The following is a 26,682-nucleotide window of genomic DNA, read 5'->3' on the forward strand; positions in this document are numbered from 1 at the left end:
GATGCATTATCAAACACCACTGCGAAAGCACTGCGGATATCACTGCGAAACGTCGATGGCGCATAACCGGTGGCCTAACCCACTCTCTCCACGGCTCTTTTCATGCACAGGTCAGGGCTGTGTTGTCGCAAATAGTAAAGTGGGAATGGTAATGTTCGCTGTTGATCGTAGCTGACCAAGATTCATTGTTTGCTAAGAGTACATCAAGTGTGATACAGTGTAAGCTATCTCCTTCCTCAGGAACACAACCTGTCAGTCCATAGGGGTAGCAACACCGCGAGGACTGAAATGTAGCTTTTTGTTTTATATATAAGCTATCTAGGCCAGAGACATCCCATGTTTAGGCGCCCTGGTCTAGTCACCCTGACCTACGAAGGAAACGCGTCTCTCATCGACTCGTGCAGCACTCGCGCTTGCGTTTTCCCCAGGAAGACGACTGTGACTCGCCGCGGTTCATGCAGAACGACCTTCGCCGAATAATCGCATCGCGCATAAAAGCAGGCTAGCGTCGCAGTCAAGTGAATGTTCATTGCGCATTTGCGCATCGTGACACGCCGAGAGCTGCTTTGCCGCATGAGCACGTCACAATAGGCCTCACACCGTGCGCAGCGAAGCGCCTCGATGTCACACCTAAGTGGCCCTTAAGGATCCACATACCTCGGCGGCACGCGTAGAGTTGTAGAGTTGCATTTTCCTCGCACCAGGGAAGTTTATTTCTTAACGCCAACGACTCGCGAGGCTGGACTGAACTTCTTTTGCGCCGCAGCATCTTCAAGTCTGAGCGACTGGGAGCAGCAAAGCAGCGAGCGAGCCCGGGAACTGGACCCTACGGTACTCGGCCAATAGGCTGTCTTCAACCGTTTCTTGCAGTTCAACCTCGGGAAGGTATTATCTTGGAACTGAATCCTGCAATGTGAGTGCTCTTGAGGAACTAGCCCTGGCAGGCAGCGGAGTTAGTGTCAGGATTATAGTCGGATACATTTCTAGCGGCAAATGGCATTCGAAGGAGGCGCTCCAAACAAATGGCGTTGTTGGTATATGGTTGCTACGTCGTGGTCATTCGCCTTGCACCTGTCGGCGCCTACCACACCAAACCAACAGGTGCAAAGCAGTTGACCGCGACGTCATGACAAGAGGCCAACGCCATTGGTTAGACAAGCTCCTCTGAGGCGCATTTGCTGCTACTTTTTGTCTTGCATCCGAGTTAGAAACGAACAGTTCGGTGCCCCACTATGCTCACAACGCTACGATAATGGTACTAATTGTCCTCTTCGAGAGAAGGACGAGAGAAAGCCTTTTTTCCCAGAAATCAGCGCTGAACCGTTTCCCTACACTTGTTGAGGCCTAGTTCTGAGACGCCACATGTCTTCGCTATCGAATTCATTTCTCTCATTCAGTACGCAGAGTCATAGGAGATCATAGACTGGCGTTGTTGAGGGAGTGACTACACGTCCACATCCTTCCGGGCGCCATGGTGGCCATCGCCCAGCTCCTGCCCAGCTTCGTCGTGAGCAGCTTCGGCTTCGCTATGAACCTGACTTCCGACTTCATGCCAAAGGATGCCAAGGAAGGCGGGATGTGCCTCGGAATTGTAAGTCCTGCATTGTTGCTTCGCTCGTGCAAGTCGATTTTCTTGCTCACAACAGCGTGAGTTTAACAGCAACAATATTCTTCACACTTTATTAAATTTATTATTCGTGCTTGGAAAACAACCAGTGGGGCAATTACGGTACGCGCTACGCGAAATCGTGGTACACTTTATTCATAGTTATTTACGGGCGACAGAGGTTGTAACCATCTGTAGGCTAACACGCATCAAATTCAACGGTTTGTTTCGGTGCTTCTGTTTTGAAAGTTTGAACTTCAACTAATGTGTCTGATGGATATATGCATTTTTTGGCTGCTCAGCTTTAAATGGTCACGCTGGACGTATTACCGTTTGACGTAAATGCCGCGCTATATATATATATATATATATATATATATATATATATATATATATATATATATATATATATATATATATATATATGTGTGTGTGTGTGTGTGTGTGTGTGTGTGTGTGTGTGTGTGTGTGTTCAGCACTCTCTGCTGCTTTATAAGTAATTTTATTTAGGCGATTTATTAATCGAAGTAATATTATCGCACTGATAAGCACAACGCATTAAAAAAAAATAACGTTCCCCTATGCACCTTTGTTTCGGTGTCTGTTGGCTCCCTTAATAAGTTTGTTAAACGGGCCCCTCTTTACTTTACCTTCTCTGCTAATAGCTTAACGAGGGTCTCGGTTCTGGCAGTCTTGATGCCGCAGTTTGCTTAAGAGGGCTCTCGCACAGTTTCCGCCCTCGTCGTTAGATGACGTTCCACGTCACGCTCGCGGTATTACAGGACGTGCTACGTCCGCCGCTATGGTCAGGGGTGGCGCTGTTGAACACTCTCAAGTTTCGCGTACACCAAATAAACATAAATACCCACGAGAGCAGCAGATTGGACAGCCGTCGCCGTAGCTCAATTGGTAAGAGCACCGGACGCGATATTCGGAGGTCGTGGGTTCGGATCCCACCGGCGGCATGGTTGTTTTTTCTGCTGCTTTATAAGTAATTTTGTTTAGGCGATTTATTAATCTAAGTAATATTATCTCACTGATAAGCACAACGCATTAAAAAAAATAATGTTCCCCTATGCACCTTGGTTTCGGTGACTGTTGGCTCCCTTCATAAGTTTGTTAAACGGGCCCCTCATTTACTTTACCTTTATATATATATATATATATATATATATATATATATATATATATATATATATATATATATATATATATATATATATATATATATATATATATATATATATATATATATATATATATATATATATATATATATATATATATATATGAAGGGAGCCAACAGTCACCGAAACCAAGGTGCATAGGGGAATGTTTATTTTTTCTTTAAAGTGTAGTGCTGATTACTGGGATAATAATATTTCGATTAATCTATCGCTTAAAGAAAATTAATTATAAAGCAGCAGAAAAAACAACCAAGCCGTCAGTGTGATCAGAACCCACGATATATATATATATATATATATATATATATATATATATATATATATATATATATATTGATGTTATATTTTTTCTTATTTTCCTTACGGCATATCCTGCTTCGACACTTCGCTGTGCTGCCAGGAGTCTCTAGTACGCGAGCAAGGCTACCCGATGGAGACCCACGAAGTTGCCACCGACGACGGCTACCTGCTGGAGATGCACCGCATACCTCACGGAAGGCTGGGACCGTGCGCGCCTGGGAACAACTCTCTAGAACCGTGGTGCGGAGGACGTGGTCCGGTATTCGTCATGACGGGTCTCCTGGCAGATTCAGCCTCGCTGGTGCTCGACTTTCCTGGGCAGTCACTCGGTACAAACGTTTGTCAGTATCAGCTCGAAGGAAAAGATTATAGATTATTATTGGCTCAACCGTACTTTCAAGTTTTCGCGCATTCGCTGTAGTGAAATGTTCCGGGAGACCTGATCTAGCATACTGACCCTGCAAGGGTGTTCCTGGTTTTACTGGGATCGATACCGTTACGTCTGTTTCTGCAGTCTATAAGATCCGCAAGCAGCCCTTGAGAATGTCTTCTGCGTTAGAGACTACGAATCATTTTCCCCGTTGAACAGAATGGTGACAGTACCTTTGAAGTCGTAAAACAGCATTGAAGACAGACGAATCTATTTGCTTTTGCACGTGTTTCTTTTATCCAACCTTTTTTTCCCCATTTCATCAGATTCACAGGCTCAGCCTGACCTTCGTTTCCTGCCGCTAAGTATGTCTCAAGTTTATTAGCCTCGGAAACCAAGTAGTTAGGCACACTAAAAGTAAGCAGGACAATGTGCTATTCAGTAGGGCTTCACCAAACTCACAAGTCTCCTTTTTGGCTGGTGTATAAGCGGTACTCCTGCCACATGGCACTAAGTGTACTCTGCCGGAAAACAACTAATGCATGGCGCTTGTTCATTTTGCTTCAGATAAAAGCGGCGCTGCGTTACACTATACAAACCACCCTTTCTCGATATAATACAAAATCAAACTAAAATCACGGCCTTGTCCTCGCGTTTATTCGTTTTCTTGGGGACTCTGCGCTTTAGTGAGGACTCACGGTCTTGTGACTTAGGGGTTCAAAGCTCCCTTCGAAGACAGAAATCAATCCGAACAATAAAAATGCCAGCCGTGAACGAAGGCATACACGGAGCACCTCCTGTTCACTCGACCTTCGGTGTCGTTGATTACGCATATAGTGACGGCTCTAATTTGGGACCATCGCTTGCAGGCTTCGTCCTGGCTGATAGCGGCTACGATGTCTGGCTCGGCAATACCCGAGGCAGCATCTTTGGGAGAAAGCACCGGACTCTGGACGTCAGATCGAAGAGTTTCTGGAACTTCACGTGAGGATTATGTTTTCTCGCAGTCAACGCGTGCGGGCATACGCGCGCGTAAGAAGAGGCAGGATCAAATCAAAAGGCGAAAACGCACAATATTTTCACTGAACTTCCTGCTTTATGAAACATGCTGATTTCGAGAAAGAGAACGCCGTCACCAGTGGAACTCAACGTACTTAATCGTATGCGAAAGGGGGCTGCGGCTTTGTCAATCTATCTTACAGCTTTTTCTGCGCCTCCGCTGTCTGTACCTTTTCAAGGCAGAAACAAATTTGATTTGATTTGATATTTTATGGTCTGCAACCACCACCGCATCTAGGGTTGGGATCTGGATTCAGGCCTAACGCCATTGTGTGCATGACTAACCCAGCAATGGCCAGCGCTTTGGCTGTTACTTTGGTTCACGGCTTATAAGATTGGGGACCACCAAATGACAAACAACAGTATGTACTACGGCGTGCAAAAATTTTGGTGAATCCTGGGCCTGGATTTTGTCGCCGTTCACTTGACAATTTCTTCTTTTGCCCAGTTGTCACTGGTAGGTACTACCAGCAAGATATGAAACGCGAACGTGAAGTGGATTGCCACTTGAGTTTTTGTGTTCGCGTTTCATTGGATGCTGATGTTACTTCTCGTGACGTCACTACTGAGAGCAAGCAATGTCCTCAACAGTCAATAAAGAAAGAGAAAAACTAGTAACAAGCAATTTCCGCAGCAGTTAAGAAATAGGAGGAAAATAAATAAATCCGAAAAACTAATCGCCACACATTCCGGGCCCCTGCAGCGGAGAATAGGCGTGCTTCAACAACACTTGTCTACTCGCTCTGGAATCACTAAACTGCGGCAACCTTACGTATTCCCTAAACTGCAACGTACATTTTGAGCTGTGCAGAACTTTTCGGCCTTTCCGGCGAGTAATTATTTAGCGCTAGAGGCGCTTCGCGCTTGTCGCTGCCAACCAAAGTTTCAACATTTAATCAACGGTCAGGCTCCAGTGTATGAAAAAAAGAGAAAACTTTATTACAGTCAATCAATATAATTTGTCTAAAAGAGTGAAGAAGACAGCATTAAAAGTTCGCAACTTCGGCAGTGGTCCTTCCGTTTTTTTTTTTAACTTCGTACTTCAGAAGAAAATTGGCGCACACATGTAGCTCTTGATATTTGACTCTATGAGAAAAAATGTGAGAATGTTACTGTGTCCTGTAAACAATATGTACAGCAATGGCTAGCACCGGCCGTCCCCCCCCCCCCCCCCCTGTTCCCGTTCTTAAGTGCAATGATCCACTTGAGACGCCTAAGAAGGCCCTATGCCTGCCGATTACCGAGCCAGCCTCGCAAACTAGCCACATTCTACGCGGACGCGAAGATTGTATACCAGAGGCAGACTGTGCTGCACACTCACAGGTTCCACGAGCACGCGCTGTACGACATGCCAGCTCAGATAGACTACGTCCTGGCCAACACGGGCCAGAGGCAGCTCCTGTACGTGGGCATCTCCCAGGGCACGCTCAGCTTCTTCGCCATGATGTCTGAGAAGCCCGAATACAACGCCAAGGTAATAAGCGCAATGGCTCGAATATAGGGCCAGATGACACGCGCGAAACTACTCGCACACATTTCGGTGCGTACTTATTACTCGCATGATGGCCGCGGCCATTGCGCTTTTCCCGGGCCAGCTAATGAAGCGTTAAATTTTCTCTTCGCTATTTACTCACATCTGCAGGCAGTTGGTGCACATGTGGCTTGTATAGTCGACGAAATTCTTTAAAGATATTTATTGGGCACAGTGGGCGTGCCCAAAAGTATGTAGGAAGCATTCATATTACTGCCATTATACCAAGTAAAAAGAAGAACTCGTTATTAACGTTGGAGCCCAGCAATTTGGTGTTTCGACAATAATATTTTCATTTTATTTCATTTATTATGGCCAAGTATATTGAGAGTCATCGCAGGGGAAATGGTCATAAATAGTAACAGAAATAACATGGACGAAGAAATGCGGCAGGAAATACAAAAAGCAGTGATGCAGCTCGTAATTTTAGAGCAATAGTGAAATCTCTATGGTTCCTGCACGAAAATGCCTTGCGTGATTTTCTATTGTATAGTGCGAACCCAAATTATGCCTTTATAGCAAGTGTGCGAAAAAAAAATGTACCGCTGGCCTTAAATGGCGATGATGGGCCCGAGAAAGCGATACAAATGTTTGGTATGAAACAAAACTTTCAAAACGAAATTTGGCGCGGAAAAGTATAGTTCTAACTTTTTGGCGGTGATCGATGCCAGTAGAGCAGTAGTGTGGATTCGGAAATAGTTCATAACATAAATGGGTGCCGCGGAATAATATGTGGGTAAGAGTAACCTTAACTTTGATTTCATAGCTGACATAGTGGATTAGCAAGTTTAAAGATGAATGATGACACGTGCGGAGTCTTTTTGAGTAAGTTTGAGTGAATTTATTACGTTGCGGCAGTTCGGGTCCCATGCCGACGAGGCTTGTTTACTGCGGGTTGGTGTTTTATGAAGAAGGAATTCTAGGGATGGGGTGTGAGTGCAAAAAAAAAAAAAGTCTTATTGCAAGCACATGAGCATTTGGTTTGTGTCATTGGTTTTGATGTTACTGTGACTAGAACAGTCGAGGTTTAGTTGTTACTTCCCGTGGCAACAATGCTCCGAAAAAGAGGATAGTGTTAAGTAGCGGTTTTATGCGCGGTGCCCAATACGCACAATAACGTGCAGTTTAGTCGTGTCGTATGGGTCGCATGATAGGGGGGAGGGGAGGGGGTATCTAATAATTTCAAAATAGCGCTAATTTTGGCCTTCACTATCTCCTGGTCATTAGTGATCTCTCGGGGTGATGAGCTGATCGGCCAAGAGATGTACATATGTCAGATGCAGATGTATGTCAGAAAAGAAGATTACCTAAAAATGAGCGCTGGGGCCGGCAGGAACAGAACACCTTCGGGGATTAAGTACAAGTATGATCATTGCAGGCAGCAAAGTAACAGCTACGACGCAGGAGGTGTTTTAACCACCCTAAAAAGTGGGTAAAGGTTTCGTTGACTTTGGGAACTTGTCGCAAATTTCGTGAAACGTTTCATAAAATCTTAGAATATTTCTAGCTCATAGTACCCTGAACGATTGCACTCACCTATGAAAAAGCTTTTGTAAAATAAGAAAAATGACAAAAACAAACAAAGATTTCAAGAGCGACAAAAACATGGCAAAGGTTATGCGCAAACTAAATTATTTTCGCTTCTGCCTTAACCACGTACTTTAGTAGAACCAGGTGAGCTTCTTTCACTCCCTCCTTTATCCCATCCCTTACGGCGCGGTTCAGGTGTCCAACGATATATAAGACAGATACTGCGCCATTTCCTTTCCACCAAAAACCAATTATTATTATTATTATTAATTCGCTTCTGCCTGACGGCATTTTACTGAACCCGTGTATCCCATATAGGAGATAAGTGCTCAGATAACCATACCTTGGGATAATCATCTGGTGGTTGCTTTATTAAATGATCTGTATTGTCGACCAGCCGTTGCTCTGTTTTTCTCATTCACGGCATTCGCAGGTGAAAGCGTTCGCCGGTCTGGCTCCTTTCTACAAGCTGGCTCACATCAAGGTGCCACCGCTCGCCATCTTTGGCCCATACGCTGAGAGCGCTCTGGTGAGCATTGTCTCTGAACCCGTCCCACGTCACAAGTTTTGTCGAGCATGAAGGGATGTTAGAAGGCAGTTAATTCACGGCGACGGTCATAAGCGAAGTCAGGAGGCTCGCTCATTCTATTTGTTGTATCAGTAGAAAGTTTCAGACCTGATAGCCAGAAGCGGTACTCTTGAATCCTTCGTGTCATGGTGAGAAGAGTTTGATGCATTGCATTTGAGGCTATAAGATTCCTGCCTTTCTCCCACCGTACGGAGCGGTCTGCAAGCTTAGAACAATGCTGGCTGAAAGCCCGAATTAAGGACAGTCATAGAAAGATCCAGCGAACATCGCTTAAAATATATCTTAAGTTTTCGTCCAAACTTTTGCTCCGACACTCTGTAGACCAATCTCTCTATTTGTCAGAAAACTTCTGAAAGAAAACTTTTTCGATCCCTGGATGAATTCGTTACCTGCACTGTTCTTGTTGCCGATTAAGTAACAGATCGGTTACTTGTTTCACCATGCAAGCACACTACTCGTCAAAGCGTCAAGCGAAAAAGGGGACTTCAGCGTATAGGTTCTCAAATGGAGCTAAACTTTTGTTTACGTTCTTCCGTCAGTAGTAATTTGAGCCTAATCCAAACGATTGTCCATTTCTTACAGAGTAACAGGCGTAAAGGAAATTAATTAATGAGCTTACAAGCTTTTATAGGCGATTAGTCAAGCGGTGAATGAACAGCAGGTTGTCCAAAACAATTACCAAATATATACGCTCGATTTTTCTTAAGTTTAATTCGTGAAAAAGTGAAATTCGTGGAGTGGCGAGTGGGTCTAACCAGGCCACAAGGTAAGCAGGAGTCATTCTTTCGTTATCCGGGTTGGCTGCTGTCCGAGTAGTGAGACAGGCACATGGTTGAAGCATGGAACTATACAGTAAGATTGAAAGCTCCTCTGCATATAGTCGCACTGTGCAAGAGGGAGTGCAGAGAGTGTCATCTCCGTCACCATACTTGGCGCTAAGCATTGAATACGCACACTGAGAAAACTTAGCGTTTTTCGTAATGAAGCCGTCACAAGACAATATGACGCCAGCGTGTCACAGGGAAAGATTTGAGTCAATAGCGAGAAACCCGTTGCCATCGGTGAAAATGTTGTGACAGGACAGTATAACATGTCATGTCATGGAGAGCTATATTACCAATTAACGCTGACAATATGTTGTGAAGTGCTGTTATTTGCGTCAGTTCGGCGCCACGGATGTATTTAATATGGTGTAGACGTTTGCTGAGCTCATAACGCACTCCTGTCTTCCCAGCGTCTCGCCGAGGCTGCCGGGGCCTACCAGGTGCTGGCCAAGGACTTCACTCTCATGAGCCTCGTGCGGGTGCTGTGCGGTCGCGTGGCCAAGCGGGTGTGCACCTTCCTCGGCGACAGGCTCAACAATGTGGGCAGCCGATACATCAACCAGGTGCGCGCCTTTGCGTCTGCTCCGAAAGTATGGGGCTCAGTGCTCTCCTTGCGTTGGGTTCCAATCGCAGATTCGGAGCACTTTTGGATCAACTTTTTCTGCTCTTCGAAGCAAGGCTATTCGAATGGCAGTACGGGGTCGGGGATCGCTTGTTCCAATTGCAGATTGAGAGCAGTCACCGAGCCAAGATGGCTCCGCGGAGCACTCCGGACTGCTCCGCCGAAATCAGCGGATTCAACCGGAAGTCTCCCGTTCTATAGCAGACGACTCGCGGGGGAGAGCGCACGAAACGCTGGGTACTTTTTCTCCATCAGCGGCCCCGGCTTGCTCCGGCCTTAGCGCAAGTGTCCTAAATGCGGATATGGAGCTGGTGCTCTCTGTCGGATTCAGGCGCTCTGTCACGGAGGGGCGCACCGCTCCGGATCTGCGTTCAGAATTCAGCATTAGTACAAACTTTTCCTCAAGTGCGGATTTTTCCGTCAATACTAGGACTTATGTTATATTTGTTTGTTGTTCTGCTAATACGCTCGCTCAAAAAAAATATTCTCGTATGCCCTTGAACCTAAGACCATTCGAGGATGACTTTGCAGCATTTTACGCAACTAAGGCGCTCATACACACTTCAAAAACAACATGCGGATTCCCATCTGAGAGCGAGCGTGCCGTGTGATATCAGTTCCGGAGTTCGCTGGGTGTGTAGTGACATCAAGTGGTCACGCGGGTCATTGTAATATAACAACTGTTTTTGTTCGACTACATTCCACCTTTATTGTATACTTCACGCCGACTGCCAGATCCCAGTGGCAGAGCAGGCATTGTATTGCTTGAGCTAGTGGTGCAGGACAGAAAGAACCGAAAATATGAATTAGAAGCGGAGTAGAATCTTTGTATTATCTCGGCCTTGACGTTACAGAAAATCCTTTTGATGGCATGATCGAATGCAGCAAGAAAATTCTAAACAACTAAACACATTTCCGCAGTATCTTGCTCAACGCTAACATTTCTGCGCTCACAGTCAGCTATCGATCAGTGGTAATGTGAACACAAAATACGCCGGGGTTAAGCAGTGGCGCTGCCGCCACATGAGAGTGGTCGACAGCAGTCGACAGTAGTCAACCGGCCACCCGAAAAGGGGCCGGCATACAAAAGAATAAAACCAGTTGGCACCGAGACTCCAAGCCTCTCCCATCGTCTCTGCTTTCCTGCTTTCCTTGCAGGTGCCAACAGTAAATGCGTACGGGTACTTCCAGGTTCACGCCAACTGTGCCCTAATATGTCTTTGACACGGGCAATGTTTTCAGTGTTATACGGCAGTGCCAACCGACGTTGAGATTTCAACTAATATTAGTAGTTGCAGTTGAACGGGCGAACAAAATCTGTCTAACCACGATCCCATCGTACCAGTCCTCTAGAAGACATTTCCTGCCGCATTTTTTTTTGTCTAATCGCCCGACGTTAATCTTCCGGCTGATATACAGGCGCACGTTCACGTACAAATTCCACCAAACAAATGCATACCAACATACGAGAAACGGGGTCAGGAAAACTGTGGACAATCGCAGCATTCCAACAGTGATTGTGTCGACCCTTTACTGCGTTCATTTGTCCCCGGCAGAAATTGCGATGAAGAAACGAGAGGACGGCTTGAAAATAAGAACAAGACGGGCAAGTTAAAGGTGTCATTTACAATTCTTTTTAAAACATATTTGGCATATTCGGCCTCGGTCATGTGTTTGTCGACCTTCAGGCAGAGAGACAAAAAATCCGGAATATAGATCACGTAGCTCTCCTCCGCGGACTTAGCGGGCGAGGCCAGCTTTGTTTTCGCCGCGATTTATATACCGATCTATTGGGTGTCCGAACTGCGCGCACGTATTGACAGTGCCCCAACTAATCGACTCCTTATAGTGTGTCTAGAACTATACGTTGGTTACACAGACGTAATAGCGGACTCTATCTTTGAGTCCAGAAGCACGGCGGAAACCTGCATGCATGCGCTTTTTTCTGATCTGCTTAACGCCACTTGCTCCAAACTGCAGTGTGGAAGCTAAGACTTGGGCTTCGTTATGACGCCCGGCACGTGCAACACATGTATACTCGGGCTTTACCCTTGAGGTAGGAGATGATGCTCTCTAACATGAGTGTCTGATCCCGCCTGTTAAGAGGGCTGGCGCGCTTAAACAGGCTTAGCCAGTGATCCACGTCGGTGCCGGAAAAGAGCTAGGCCAGCGGGGTTGCGCCATCATAACGAACGCGTTGCTCGGCTGGACGCCTTGAGCTATGGTAGTAGCAGCGACATGGCGACCGCTTGAAAGCGTCGAGGTGGGGTTAGCTCACCCAGCACTGCCACCAAAGATGTTACGTGGCAGGGGGTGCATTCAAGCCGAGGAACAATGAAGAAAAGCCTACAGGTACACAGCACAGACCATGGCACTCAGAGCGCAGAACACGAAATAGCCATCTCACGCTCAACGGATTCGTGGGGTCACTAATGTGTTCAGTAAATTATTCTTATTTTAGCGATAGAACAGCTGAGTCAGCTGCTGGAATCAATGGCTATTGGGCGTGATCCCAGAAGATTTTGAGGGGTGCCGAGGCCGACGCTTTCTTCATTGACTATGGACACCTCTTTTTATCGCACGTTTACTTTGAAATGATGCATTAGACATTGGAATACATAGATCACCGCATGGCATTTGTCTACGACCGCTAAATAATTCATGACTGATTTTCTTCTCTCATCATGTTTCTGCTTCATAAACCGAACGTTGGCTTTGACATACAGTTGTGCTTTAGGTCACTTGAGGCACATAAAAAAAATGCAATATAAACGCTGATACGTACTTTTAACTCACCTCAGTACTTAGACCACTCTGCTTCAAGGACTAGAATTACACCAAGCGACGTATCAGCAGTTATATTACCATTCTTTTATGCCTCACGTGACCTAAAGTTCAACTGCACGCCACAGCCACCGTTCGGTTGATGAAAGCGAAACAGAAATAGCGTCAAGAAGAAATTCAGTACAAATTATTTATTGGTCATAGGCGGATACCGCGAGGTGCTCAATGTGTACCAATGTCTAAGGCATCGTTTAAAAAAACAGAAGCCAAAATTTGGTGTCTAGTGTCCTTTCAGTTTTCTAGCCAAGACGCCTCCAAGCTCGGTTTAGATAAGTTTAAGGTAGACCCAAGCTGAAAGCCCGCTTCAGAGTGAGAAAAACAGTAGTAATGTTGGTGATGAGTATGTTGCGAATCTCAGTGACATGCCCTTCTAGATACCCCTGCTTATTTATACTTATTTATACTTTATGTATACTTATACATGTCGTACCTCTTTTCTTTTTGGACAGCAATTTAAAACGAAAAAGATGTATGTCATGGCATTGGTTGAGTGAGTCTATTCGCTTTGCATTTGCAGTTTCTTACGCAGCGGTTGCACTGGTGTCACGCAAAAAAACTGTCGAGCGTTTCACAAGAGTTTGTGCCTGTCGTAAGGAAAACAAAAAAAAAACTGCGGTAAAATACCCACGAACTCTTAAGAGGCTCCGGATTACTCGCCGTCTGCCGTGGCGATGTGGTATATAACGCTTCGTCGGCTATTTCGTGCTCCGAGTTTGTTTCTCCCTTCTATTGCACCACAAGACCCGGATACCGCTCTACCTGTGTCACTTTCCTGCCGGTACCTCGATGAAAAATGTGATTCATTATGGGCAGGTGAGTATTGGTACGTTTATTATTATTGATATCGTTTCCGTTTTTCCTGTCGCTGCTGATGGCTGCTACACATTTTGGTGCAGCAATTCTGCGCGTTTTAGCTGCCAGGGGCTAGCAGAATAAAATTCACGACGGGATTCTTAAGCGTCTACCTTAGCGACAATAAAATTTCCGGAAGTCTTCTGGTGCCTTAACATAACAGCTACAACAACCTTTCGAAGTTAATTTCGGCCCTAAAAAATGCAGAAATTGCAAAATGTCCGCTAGATGGCATCACTATATTTTTATGGCGTCTATTAAATTAACATTTAGACTCGCGATTGCGCCACAGCCGGTGTACAGCCAATTCAGCCGCCATGCTGCTAGGAAACGTAGTAGTGTGCATTCCTGAACATCATGGCATTTCAAACGTACGTAGTACATTTATGCTTTGTGCCAAGAACTGCACGTGATGTGCTTTGCTTCGCCCTACATTTTCTGGACCTCGGGTCTGATCAGTACGCATCGCTTTTTTCGCAACTATAGGCTTCATTTCCTCGCAGCCATTCATTGAATCTCCAGAGTCATTCTCTTGGAGTGAACATATACATCGCAATCGAATAAGGAGCACGCGAGAACAGGCAAGAAAAGTTAAACACCGAACTCATTTTCCTGTCATGACCTACGGCGGATAACGAAGAGAATTGAAGTATATGAAAGCCCTTGCTGAACATGCTAGAGAGCGCTAGACGCAGAAAAAATTAAAAGCTTGGCAGACTGGTACGTATCTAGAGTGCCGGGCTAGTGCCATCGCTGGGAATCCATTCTGTTACTCTTGGGGGACTATCGGTTAACTTGTATTCGCATTACACGCCCTGCCCGTGCCCATTTCTACCTCATTTCAGCTCATTCCATTTCAGGAATTCAGTTTAGTTCTGTTCAGTACAATATCATTTCCTGAATAGACGATAACTACGCAGTTCGTAGCATGAAGCCACTGCCTTTGGCTATTAAAAGGTCCTAAATATCTTCCGATTCATAAAACAAGACCGTTCAGGGCAATTATTGAAATATTATTGCTAGTTTGTGTGCCAAAAAGTGCTTTTAATGACGTTAAAAAATATCAGCGCGCAGAGATCATAACGGTTTGAAACTGCAAGTCACAATCCGCACAACTTCTTTCTTTTATGTTTCCAATTGCCTTCTTTCTTTCTTGTCTTATTGCACAGCTTGTGAAGTCCAAAAGGCCTCAGAAATTCGACTATGGTGCATCAGAAAACTATGAAGTTTATGGACAGGTGAGTAACTGTTACCGCTAAGGAGCAACGCCTACATTTAGAAATTTGCTTAAACATGACCGCTGCCATACGTGCCTTCTGCAAAATTATATCCTAGCTTATTTACCAAATGACAATCTCTCTTTCAGAAGAACGTTCACAAGGCCAATCCATGTCATTACTATACGTGTTCTGAATTGCGCACGATGTCCCCTTTGTACCACTGTAAAATTCTTACCCGGCCACGATTCAATATTTTTCTTAGAACAAGTTAGCATATACATACGGACTGCAGAAATGTATGTGTTGCGTAGCATTTTCTTTGACATACGCTCGTCAACATGGCGAGTTTCCTAAATTCCTGGATTCCGCGGTTTGTGCAGGCATTTCCGGCGAATGAACACTGTCCTTACTATGATCATGCGAATTTTAGTTTAACTAACCAGCACTTTTCAAATTCAAAGAATCAGTTATATATATGCAAGTTTAGTGTTTTGAAGTGCTTGAAATTTAATTTAAACCAAATGTCATCTTCAGATGTGTTCAATTTGTCTCAGAGTTTGAGAAATCAAGGTTTAAAGACGGCTGTTATACCTTTTTACTTCGGCTGCCGTCAGGTGGCAAGCATGACCACGTTAGCATGTAGCAAAGTTACCTTTTGCGTAATATTGAGCTGCTGGTGACAGCAGTTAGGTACGAAGATGTCGGTTAGTGTACAGAATCAGCGAGAGTGGGCTCGAAATGAGTTTCCATGTGCGTTTTAGTGTAATTTAAGCCTCAAAAGTTCATTCAGGACGTGGGTATGCGGTCAGCGCCGTTAGTCGTGACGCATGACAGTCGCGCGAAATACCTACAAGTGCGGAGGACCATGCATGTTCCACCCCGCTGGTGTCAGTACCAGGCGAACGAGTGGGGTATCAGCGCAGCACTCGATGCACTAACATGCATCCCACAAACTTTTGCTGCCGACGGTGCTAACGATCACCTCGGGAACTCCCGTCTTTTAGCACAGCGCTTCAGCCGCCCTACATAGTCAAATTGGAAACAATTGTACAAAAAAATAAACTAAAAAGAGTTCCTCCCACTTCCTGCTAGCTGATCTTGTTATTTGTGGCACTCCGCAGGAACAAGTGCTTCGCAGGTCTAGATCAGTAGTTACAAATAGTGTGCACCCCGAAAGAAATGTTGAGATATAAGCTGTTATAACTTATAACTGTTCCTTTGCTACAGAGTCTATAGACGGAAATATAAAGGAGGCTTCAAAAGGCTTTTTTTTTCTTCGGAAAAAAAATAGGAAAGGCTTTTGTAAAGAAAATAAAAGCTCTGTTCCAGCAAAGGCAGCGCAGTGCACGTGCATGAGCTAATGGGCGTAAATTCGTCCGAGCACGAATTAGCTGAGATAAATGATAGAAAGTTCAAGATTGGGTTTCCAAATGACTCCACGAAGGATATGGGGTCGAGAACACGGAATGCTTGTTTGAAGCACTATGCACTTTTAGTTTTATGTGAATTAGTAAATGCTCGTAACAGCACTAACTGATCAAAAAAAAATTACGAAACGTCTGTCTTCATTGAACGGTGTGGCTGTAAGCGTAGACCTCATCAAAGTGCAGAGGCCAATGTAATGCCCCCTCAAAAAACCTAATGAACAAAACCATCATCACGTTTCATGACCGTTGCCACCCGTCAAACGCGCCAGGTTGTTTTTGTAAGAGCTACTTGCAACTACAGGAGTTGATCGCCATATTAGAGTTCTATTCGTACTAACGCGTATTATTCACGCAATAGGACTGTTTTCCCATGTTGGAGAGCAAGTCCTGCCCTTTTTCATATATACAGACCTCTCGATCGCACACACGCGGATGTAAAAGCAGTTTCTTCTTTGGATTGTTGCCAACATGCGCAGAGAGCTTAAAATATTTTGTTTCACGAAAAATTACCAGCAGATTTGGGCAGTTATCTGTAAATAGCATTGCCTAATTTTCGTTTCCATATTTACTTTCTTCTCTTCTCTAGACCTGATGTGTGCGCCGGAAACCGTCTCCCGTTCAACTCGGGGGTGCCTCAATGCTCAGGTTTACCGTTTACAGTTATGGCATGGAGGAAGGAAAACTAATTTTTCTTCCATGGGTTATGGCAACCAAGCCAGGCCGATTATGATGATGATGATGCTGCTGCTTAGAAGCCCCACCGTGAAGTCCGACGTAGTGTTGTATATAAGTGCTGTGCATATATAAAAATATGGAGAAGATAACTATAAGAGCAGCAATTAAAAACAAGCATAAGACCTAATGGTAACACATGGTCGTCGCAAAAACATAGTTAAGCGGCCCCGTGATTTTTTGTTTCACGAACTAAATTTTGCTGCGTGGCAACATTATTACTAAAGGCTGCATCTTCGACTGTCTGGGTCACTATGATTCCCAATTCTACTGCGGGGCAGAGAGGCTTAATTCAGGCACAAACTTAAAAGCTGCATGTACCGTTGTGTCTAAAAGTAAGACCCCCTCACCCGTGAAACTCTGCGAGGGAGCGCCACCTGACAAAGCACTTTTAGTTTCGAGACGGGACCACTGCGCCAGTCTCAACACTAGAAGTGCTTTCTCAGGTGGCGCCCCCACGCAGAGTAGCACGGGGCAGAACTCGGAGGAGGGTCTCTTACTTCTGGCCACACGGTACTTATACGAGAGGTCCGCGAATTCCTTGCAAAACAACATAGCGCCTTTCGACCACCGTGTTCTAGACTGAACAACGGTTCTCCCTACCCTTAACGGAGGTGTTCGTTCGAAGGCAGCCTGCTTGCTCCATGCTTGCGCAAGCTGCACAAACTGTCCACGAGGCACGTGGCAATGCAGAGGCAGCCCTTTGGGAAGGTCTAATACCGTCACGTTTTTGTAGCGTGAGCTACACTGGCCGAGGTTGAGCAGTTTCGCGTGGCTCCTGGAGAGCCGTGCTGCGCATGCGCGAGGAGCAATGACGTCACACGGCGCAGAGCTGGCGCGCCGGAGCCGACGCCGCCCGCCGCCGCGCGCGCCTCGCCGGTCTGCGCATTCCAGAGGAGTGACTTCATAGCCGCGGCAGACGCACTGGCGCCGGCGCGTGTCCAGCTGTGCGCCTCCGTTGCGCAGTAACCAAGTCTGACGCTGCGCCGGAGACGCTTGATAGCGCCCCTCATTTTGTGCGCATGCGCAGAGGTATCCGTGGGGGTATACATATAGCGGGGCGTTTGTCAGTGTGGTATAGCCATGGAGGAGAGCGAAATTGCTGCTCACGCTACATATATCCTGGCATAGCCGAGCTAAGCCACTGCTAATTTTTTTCTCTCTTCGTTTCAAATGCCTGGCTTTGCATAGCGGTCGCCGCCCGAGTACAACCTGTCTCGCGTGGCGACCGACGTGGGCCTGTTCTGGAGCAAGGGCGACGAGTTCGTCACCCCGAGCGACGTCGAGGAGCTGCGCTACGCCCTGGGTCCCACGGTCAAAAGGGAGGTGTACATCGACGACCCCTTCTACACGCACGTGCACTTCGTGATCAGCCTCGTGAACCGGAAATACCTGTTCAAAGGACTGCTAGATTTCCTGGCCGGGTACCCGCTGGAACAGCCGCAGCCGATGCAGACCGAAACGCCAGTGAACACACTCTGACGCCAGAATATAACGCTGTCGACAATAAAAAAAAACAAAAAGCCGCTGAGAATTGTTCTGTCTACGCGTCCTTGTACATGCATGCTTTTGTTATAGTAGGCTCTTGCGCGCTCCTGTGGTGTCGCCCACCGCATGTGATCTTTCCTGTCCCAGCTCCACCTCTCAAAACTAGGCCTTCGAGTCATCCTTGTTCGAATAACGGGAATCAATTGATCGATTAATCAGTCAGTCAGTCAGTCAGTCAGTCAGTCAATCAATCAATCAATCATTCTAGGAATAAACGAATGAATCAATCAATCAACGGACCGATTGCTCAATCAATCAATCAATCAACCAATCAACCAACCAACCAACCAATCAATCAATCACATTTCCGTTAAAGGGAGCGGTTCTCCTTTTAAAGGACCTTGCCAACTGAGCGGCCATGCTGCCAGTTCTGACTGTCAGCGGTAGACGAGAGGAAGGGATGAGACGGGGGGGGGGGGGTGGAGGTGGAGGGCAAGAGTGTCACGGCACAGAAGCAGCAGTTCAACAGTTCACGTGTGCTTCTCTTCTCATCTGTCCCTTCGCCGCGCTCTTGCTCGAGTAGGTGAGCCGAACTCTTGATGCGTAATGCACCCCCCAGTGGGTTCATACAAACTAAAAGAGCAACGTTATACGCAGGTTTCAGTCAGCTAAGGAAATACGCAGATTTCGGAAAGGCATTCGGCAGCGGACTATGCATATTCGTGCCACTGTTCAGGTTGCATGAACAAGTTTAAAGGTGCACTGAAGTATTGTCCTGTGGGGCCGAATTTCCTATTAAATCGGACTAAAAACTCGGCTGCCACTTTTTTTTTTAACTGACCTCCGAGAAGAGGGGAGTCAACCAACGAGTGGAGTGCCTTTTAGCCAGTGCTTTTCAGTGCCTTTCAGAGTCAGGCGGGCAGATGAGATTGGGAGGTTCGCTGGAAAGCAGTGATCGCGGCTGGCGATCGAAGGATAAATTGGGAATTGATGGAAGAGGTCTTTGTCATACAGCTGACGTTCTTGGACTGATGTTGATGCTGAATGGAGGAGGCGTATGTCCTGTAGTGGAAGTAATTGGGATGACGATGATAATGAATTATCTTTCATGCTGAACCTGGGCGCGCTTCAACTATTCCATCAGCGATGTTAAGCATACGGCCCTTGATGTCAATGAAAGCAGACCGAAATGCTGCTCCGCACTGAAAAATTTACTTCTTCATGGGAGCATAAAGTGTCATCAGGTATGGGTTGCTGTTAAGATTAGTGATGTCCGGGGACCCACGGTCCTGCTATAGTCGTTCACGAGTGGGGTCCGCATCATGCAGTCTTTGTAGAACGTTCCAGATTCGTGATAAACTATGCATTGATTTTGGGTTTGAGGTGCTCGTTCCCATGTGGCTGTAGGCCGATGTGGCTGCATTTCCAAGCAAACTTTGGAAATCTAGCAGCTCAAACCTGGCAGGTGTGGTGCTTTGTTTGCTGTGCCAATGCACCCCTCAACCACTCTATACACAAGAATAACGCTCATTGTACCTGCATAAGACTCATAACGTGTATATTTAGTGCAAAAGTACTCCACCAATGACGTCCGATAACAAAACTTGTAATATGCGCCGACTGCTTATGCAGTAAGCAACTCCGACTCGATATAAGGCCCCCCGGAGTGGGCATTGTGGAGGCTGACATGAGCTGGAAAATTTTGTTTCGTCTGACCAGACATGCTTTTCAGGAAGTCATATTGCTCTGGTCCAATTCGAGTATCCCTGTCTGACCAGACATGCTTTTCAGGAAGTCATATTGCTCTGGTCCAATTCGAGTATCCCTGTCTTCTATATACTGATACTATAGGGCCCGTGGTAAGGATAGAGTCCTCTGCTGTTTAGCACTTGCGCAACACTGGCTGACGAAACTCAATTCGGGTCTGGGCGGTCATGTTAAGCGAGCTTACGAAATGCAGCACTCTTGTTCTTGTCGCTTCACTGACCAGCTTTGCACTGATGTACCTTACTGAAGATGACCGTTTCTCTCAACATCGGAGTACGGTCATATCATTTACCCTATAGTTCCTCGGTACCAAGTGTGAAATATTTGCCCTGATTTATTGCCGTTCACTGCGTCAATGGCAACAACTAGGTCCACATTCTCGATTCGTAAAAAACATTCTTGTTGTGAGTGTCCTTGTCCTGGTTTCCTTTCCTGGAAGCACGAAGCTTGCAGATACGAATCCCGAACGAGGCGGGGAAAAAACTGCATGCGAAACTTAATCGTATACCAGTGACAATAATAAAGGTATGCATGGTGCCTTGGTACTGCTTATCGCCCTCTAGCTGTGTCACGATGCGCTCTTCGCCCTTTTCCGCCGTCTTTGCTGTTAGATGAAAAAAAAATAGTAACGCTGCTTCAAAAGTTGTCTCCAACTGCTTCTCGCGTTCGCACGCGGCGTCATTTCCTCCATGACAGATTCATTACTTTGATAATGGCCCTCACCTCACACCCATTACAGTCACTGACGGCCTATTCATATATTTGGGGTGCGCAAGTGCATTCGCTGGTTCCTTCAAAACGTGTATGAGGGCACTAAAATTGGAGTGCAGTGTTGTGTAGGCACGTTGAATTTTTAAGGATTAATCGCGTACTGCATCAATGAAACGATATTGACATTGACGGAAGTGACACACGCTCTAATCTCAGGCTAGAAGCAGGGACAGAATTGTGGGTCACCCTTGGAAGAGGCGGTTGGGGGCAGTCACATTTGAAGCGCGCATATTTGTACAAGAGACCCAGGCCGAGCGGGTATACCTCAAGTCACCGGCGTCCTGGAATGAGAATGCCGACCACTAGACCAACTAGACTGCTCAAAATTCTTTATATAGTATCAATAAAGTTTGTTCTCTCTATGCATTGTTTAGTTGAAATAACCTGGATGAGCATGGTTTCCCGGTCCTCCTGTGTAAAATTTCTCGCTTGAGGCCGAGGGGAGACTGCCTCTCTGTTCCCCGCCCCTGCACTGCATTAGATGATCTGCGTACAAGTTAATAATTAAAAAAATAGCTAACTAATCATTGACGATTATAAAGCTTGACGTGTCGGAAAAAATATGATGGCTTGCTTTATGGGGCTCTGAATATAACTGCGCTAATCTCACTCTCATAGCATGCATTAGTTTTTTTTTTTTACAAGTCGGCCAGCTGGGGCGTGACGTCGCATCGGCCATGCGCTTGCCACTGTTTTTTGCCCACGTCCTGTCCCACGCACTTTTTTATTTGTCGTCCGTGGATATGTCATCGTTGGATAAAGCATCCAAGCATGCGCCTGTCAAGTACAACCACAGCTCGACTGCTGCTGACGATGCCTCGATGACGAGCTGCGGCCTACCACCTGCGCAGCTGCCTCCCAGTTTGGCTCCGACCACACTGTGTATCTGGCAACAAGGACGCACTCGCAGCACTATATATCTCCGAGGGGAGGATATTTATTCGCCAGTTTCAAGCCGGCCAGCTGGTGCGTGACATCGCATCGGCCATGCGCTTACCACTGTTTTTCGCCCACGTCCTGTCCCACGCACTTTTTTCTTTGTCGTCCGTGGATATATCATCGTTGGATAAAGCATCCAAGCATGCGCCTGTCCAGTACAACCACAGCTCGACTGCTGCTGACGATGCCTCGATGACGAGCTGCTGCCTACCACCTGCGCAGCTGCCTCCCAGTTTGGCTTCGACCACACTGTGTATCTGGCAACAAGGACGCACTCGCAGCACTATATATCTCCGAGGGGAGGATATTTATTCGCCAGTTTCAAGTCGGCCAGCTGGGGCGTGACGTCGCATCGGCCATGCGCTTACCACCGTTTTTCGCCCACGTCCTGTCCCACGCACTTTTTTCTTTGTCGTCCGTGGATATATCATCGTTGGATAAAGCATCCAAGCATGCGCCTGTCAAGTACAACCACAGCTCGACTGCTGCTGACGATGCCTCGATGACGAGCTGCTGCCTACCACCTGCGCAGCTGCCTCCCAGTTTGGCTTCGACCACACTGTGTATCTGGCAACAAGGACGCACTCGCAGCACTATATATCTCCGAGGGGAGGATATTTATTCGCCAGTTTCAAGCCGGCCAGCTGGTGCGTGACATCGCATCGGCCATGCGCTTACCACTGTTTTTGGCCCACGTCCTGTCCCACGCACTTTTTTCTTTGTCGTCCGTGGATATATCATCGTTGGATAAAGCATCCAAGCATGCGCCTGTCAAGTACAACCACAGCTCGACTGCTGCTGACGATGCCTCGATGACGAGCTGCTGCCTACCACCTGCGCAGCTGCCTCCCAGTTTGGCTTCGACCACACTGTGTATCTGGCAACAAGGACGCACTCGCAGCACTATATATCTCCGAGGGGAGGATATTTATTCGCCAGTTTCAAGCCGGCCAGCTGGTGCGTGACATCGCATCGGCCATGCGCTTACCACTGTTTTTCGCCCACGTCCTGTCCCACGCACTTTTTTCTTTGTCGTCCGTGGATATATCATCGTTGGATAAAGCATCCAAGCATGCGCCTGTCCAGTACAACCACAGCTCGACTGCTGCTGACGATGCCTCGATGACGAGCTGCTGCCTACCACCTGCGCAGCTGCCTCCCAGTTTGGCTTCGACCACACTGTGTATCTGGCAACAAGGACGCACTCGCAGCACTATATATCTCCGAGGGGAGGATATTTATTCGCCAGTTTCAAGTCGGCCAGCTGGGGCGTGACGTCGCGTCGGCCATGCGCTTGCCACTGTTTTTCGCCCACGTCCTGTCCCACGCACTTTTTTCTTTGTCGTCCGTGGATATATCATCGTTGGATAAAGCATCCAAGCATGCGCCTGTCCAGTACAACCACAGCTCGACTGCTGCTGACGATGCCTCGATGACGAGCTGCTGCCTACCACCTGCGCAGCTGCCTCCCAGTTTGGCTTCGACCACACTGTGTATCTGGCAACAAGGACGCACTCGCAGCACTATATATCTCCGAGGGGAGGATATTTATTCGCCAGTTTCAAGTCGGCCAGCTGGGGCCTGACGTCGCATCGGCCATGCGCTTGCCACTGTTTTTCGCCCACGTCCTGTCCCACGCACTTTTTTCTTTGTCGTCCGTGGATATATCATCGTTGGATAAAGCATCCAAGCATGCGCCTGTCCAGTACAACCACAGCTCGACTGCTGCTGACGATGCCTCGATGACGAGCTGCTGCCTACCACCTGCGCAGCTGCCTCCCAGTTTGGCTTCGACCACACTGTGTATCTGGCAACAAGGACGCACTCGCAGCACTATATATCTCCGAGGGGAGGATATTTATTCGCCAGTTTCAAGTCGGCCAGCTGGGGCGTGACGTCGCATCGGCCATGTGCTTGCCACTGTTTTTCGCCCACGTCCTGTCCCACGCACTTTTTTCTTTGTCGTCCGTGGATATATCATCGTTGGATAAAGCATCCAAGCATGCGCCTGTCAAGTACAACCACAGCTCGACTGCTGCTGACGATGCCTCGATGACGAGCTGCGGCCTACCACCTGCGCAGCTGCCTCCCAGTTTGGCTCCGACCACACTGTGTATCTGGCAACAAGGACGCACTCGCAGCACTATATATCTCCGAGGGGAGGATATTTATTCGCCAGTTTCAAGCCGGCCACCTGGGGCGTGACATCGCATCGGCCCTGCGCTTACCACTGTTTTTCGCCCAGGCTAGTTACCGGTTTCCCGCGCTGCATGTTAATGTAGGTCCAATCAATGTATTATTGCAGTGCCGTGCCCCGACGATTTGATTTGTGGTATGAAAAAGTGTGTTGCTAAATTGGAGCATGGGCATGGACTGCTATGTTAAAATTTTACTTTTAATATGCGGTGTTGTTGAGAGCAACCCCAGTCCCTGTTTTGATACACACGAGAGGAATTCGGATAATGAAGCCATTGATAACATCTACGCTGTAATAGAACTAGAACTTCGCCAGTCGCAGTTCCTTCAGGAACTGCATATGCTTAAACAGCAGCAGGACGCTACAAGTACAACCGGCGGCAGAATAAGTCGGGGCATGCGACAGGCGGCCAGAATCAGATAAAACTGCATCGCCGCGCCGTCTGACGTTGCACTTCTGTTGTCGAGACATCGCAGCACGCGTGCGCGTCCTTTCAATGCTCGCAGCCCTGTCTTTTTGAAGCGAAAAGCTTCACTGCGCTAGTCAACACCGCGCTTCGCGCGAGCCGATGTATGTCGGAGCACGAGTGACGTCACGCACGGCGCAGGTGGCCGCCGCCGACTTCGTCGCCTTTTCTCTCTCTCTCGCTCCCTAGTTCCACCGAGTCACAGGTGTTCCGTCACTGCGACGTCCACGGAAACTGCGGCGGCCCTCCCCTTCCCCCCCCCCCCCCTGGTCCCCAAGAGTGATGCCCTAAGGGCCAACATACGTTGGGGCCAGTATCCCCCTCCCCCCTTCAATGGTACAACCACCACCACCACCACTGCGCAGCGCCGCGCCTTTCCTCAAAATGCAACTTTCAGTTTTCAGTTTTCTTTCTTCTTTCCCTCCCTCCTTTATCCCTTCCTTTACGGCACGGTTCGGGTGTCCACCGAGGTATGTGAGACGATTACTGTGCCATTTCCTTTCCTCCAAAACCAAAAAAAATAAGTGAGCCGACGGCGTTCACAGAATTCATTTCAGTTGACAACTTTGCAAAGGCTGTTCATTTTCACGAAAGGAAAGGTGCATAACCGGCTCCGTGGGTGAGTGGAGACCTCAATCTCGCTTTCATGTACATGGCGCTGGTGTCAAAAGCCTCCTTTGATTGTGTTCCGCCCACTGGATAGGCAGCGCCCTCCCTGCCACCCTGGGAGGTCGCATGCAGTTAATGGTTGATCGCGAGAGATTGATCACCAAATGAACGCTGCGGCCTAGGTATTGCTGCAGTGCCGCATGTCAGCCACAACGCTGTCAGCGCTATTCCTTCATTCCACATCTCTCCCTCACTACGAATCAAAGCACGAATGAGGCGTCCACATATCCAGGGCGCCAGTTATGCTCCCTTCCTTTGCTCAAAGCCATCGCCGTCTAAAACATTGTCAACGCCAACGCCAGTGAACACAGTGAACGCCGATGTCCTTCGCTTTGTATATCCTGTATTAGCTGAGCTGATCCACATCAATTTTTTCTCGCCTGCTGTGGACTAGCTGATAGGATGCAGCGTTCGGCGGTAGGGGCCGCTCTCCTTTAAAGCGAAAGCTTTATTCGCTATTTCGCCGTGGCGGTATTCCGTCGAGGAACGTGACGTCACAACGCGCGCCTCGCCGCGGAAGGTTACTGTGCTTCGCTAGGGCGCTTCGATGCCAGCCCCGGGTGGAGACAACTTAAGCGACGCCGCCATATTGAATCACACGGGATCAGCGGCGCTAGCGTTTGTAACGGCGCCGTTCATGCTCTCGGCGAGCTTCAAAGTGCTTTAACTTGAACGGCCTTTTGCAGCGAGAGCTACACCGGGCTACCAGTCGAGCATTTCGCGGTACATGAAAGAGGCCAGTTGTGATTCAATATGGCGGCGTCGCTTAAGTTGCCTCCACCCGGAGCTGGCATCGAGGCATCGAGGTACCTATAGTGCTTCGCGCGCTCGCCGCGCCATCTGGGATGACGTCACACCGGGCTGCTCGCCGCCGCCGCCGTTTTGTAGGACGTGACACCGCGTTCCTCGTCGTTGCGCTCGCCTCCGCTCGCTTCGACAGCTGCGTCGCATGCGTGATAAAATGTCACAGGATTGAAAAGGACAGCTGGCGTGCGCTGCAACCACAGTAGAGGTGGCAGTATGAGGGCTGGAGGAGTCCTGCAATCGACAGCGGAACGAGATGAGGAAACGAATCTCCCAGGAAACAGACGAAAAGCGCGCCGAACGGCTGGCTAAACGCCGCCGTGAATATGCCGCCGCGAGACAGGCACGTTTAACGTGCGCTGTCTCGACCGCTAGCAGCAGCGACAGCAGCCGGAGGAGACACCTGAGTCCTGCTTCACTGAAGACGGCCCGTGATGAACGATGGAATGCGACTAAGAGACTTCAGCGGCGGGCTCAAGAAACCGATGAACAACGTGCCGTTAGCCTAGAGTATAGGCGTAAGAGTGACGCGACCCCTTCAATCCTAAGATAGCCTCGGTGCTGAAATCAGACATGGACCTACAGGTTATACTGGACGTTTATGCCTGTGCTTCATACGTTGTGGAATATGTGAATAAGGCCAACCGGGGAGTTTCACACTTGCTTTCGCTACATATATCCTGGCATAGCCGATCTAAGCCACTGCCATTTTTTATTTGCTACCTGATAACGCTCGCACTTTGACGTGTGCCCGCTGAACAGCGAGCGTTACGCTCTGAATAAAGAAAGCGACCCCTACCACCAAACGCTGCATGCAATCAGCTAGTTCACTGCAGGCGAGAAAAAAGACGGGGCTGTGAGCATCAAAGGTCGCGCACGTGCACTGCG

General features: G+C 47.7%; 1 protein-coding gene across 1 annotated transcript; it reads left to right on the forward strand.

Annotated features, from left to right (window-relative positions):
- Nucleotides 1-1,471: 1,471 nt before the first annotated feature.
- On the forward strand, nucleotides 1,472-18,175 carry LOC144098001 (lysosomal acid lipase/cholesteryl ester hydrolase-like). Its single transcript, XM_077630575.1, has 9 exons — nucleotides 1,472-1,591; nucleotides 3,194-3,422; nucleotides 4,333-4,447; nucleotides 5,846-5,996; nucleotides 8,017-8,112; nucleotides 9,407-9,559; nucleotides 13,204-13,275; nucleotides 14,484-14,552; nucleotides 17,885-18,175. Exons 1-9 carry the CDS (start codon nucleotides 1,472-1,474, stop codon nucleotides 18,173-18,175), a joined length of 1,296 nt encoding a protein of 431 aa, XP_077486701.1.
- Nucleotides 18,176-26,682: the final 8,507 nt, after the last annotated feature.

Source organism: Amblyomma americanum, chromosome 7 (genome assembly GCF_052857255.1).
Source record: "Amblyomma americanum isolate KBUSLIRL-KWMA chromosome 7, ASM5285725v1, whole genome shotgun sequence".
Taxonomy (NCBI): Eukaryota; Metazoa; Arthropoda; class Arachnida; order Ixodida; family Ixodidae; genus Amblyomma; species Amblyomma americanum.

Coding starts and splice junctions, on each gene's coding strand:
- LOC144098001 (XM_077630575.1), top strand. CDS start 1,472: ATGGTGGCCATCGCCCAGCTCCTGCCCAGCTTCGTCGTGAGCAGCTTC. Junction 8,113..9,406: donor CATACGCTGAGAGCGCTCTG/GTGAGCATTGTC, acceptor CTGTCTTCCCAG/CGTCTCGCCGAGGCTGCCGG. Junction 14,553..17,884: donor ACTATGAAGTTTATGGACAG/GTGAGTAACTGT, acceptor GGCTTTGCATAG/CGGTCGCCGCCCGAGTACAA.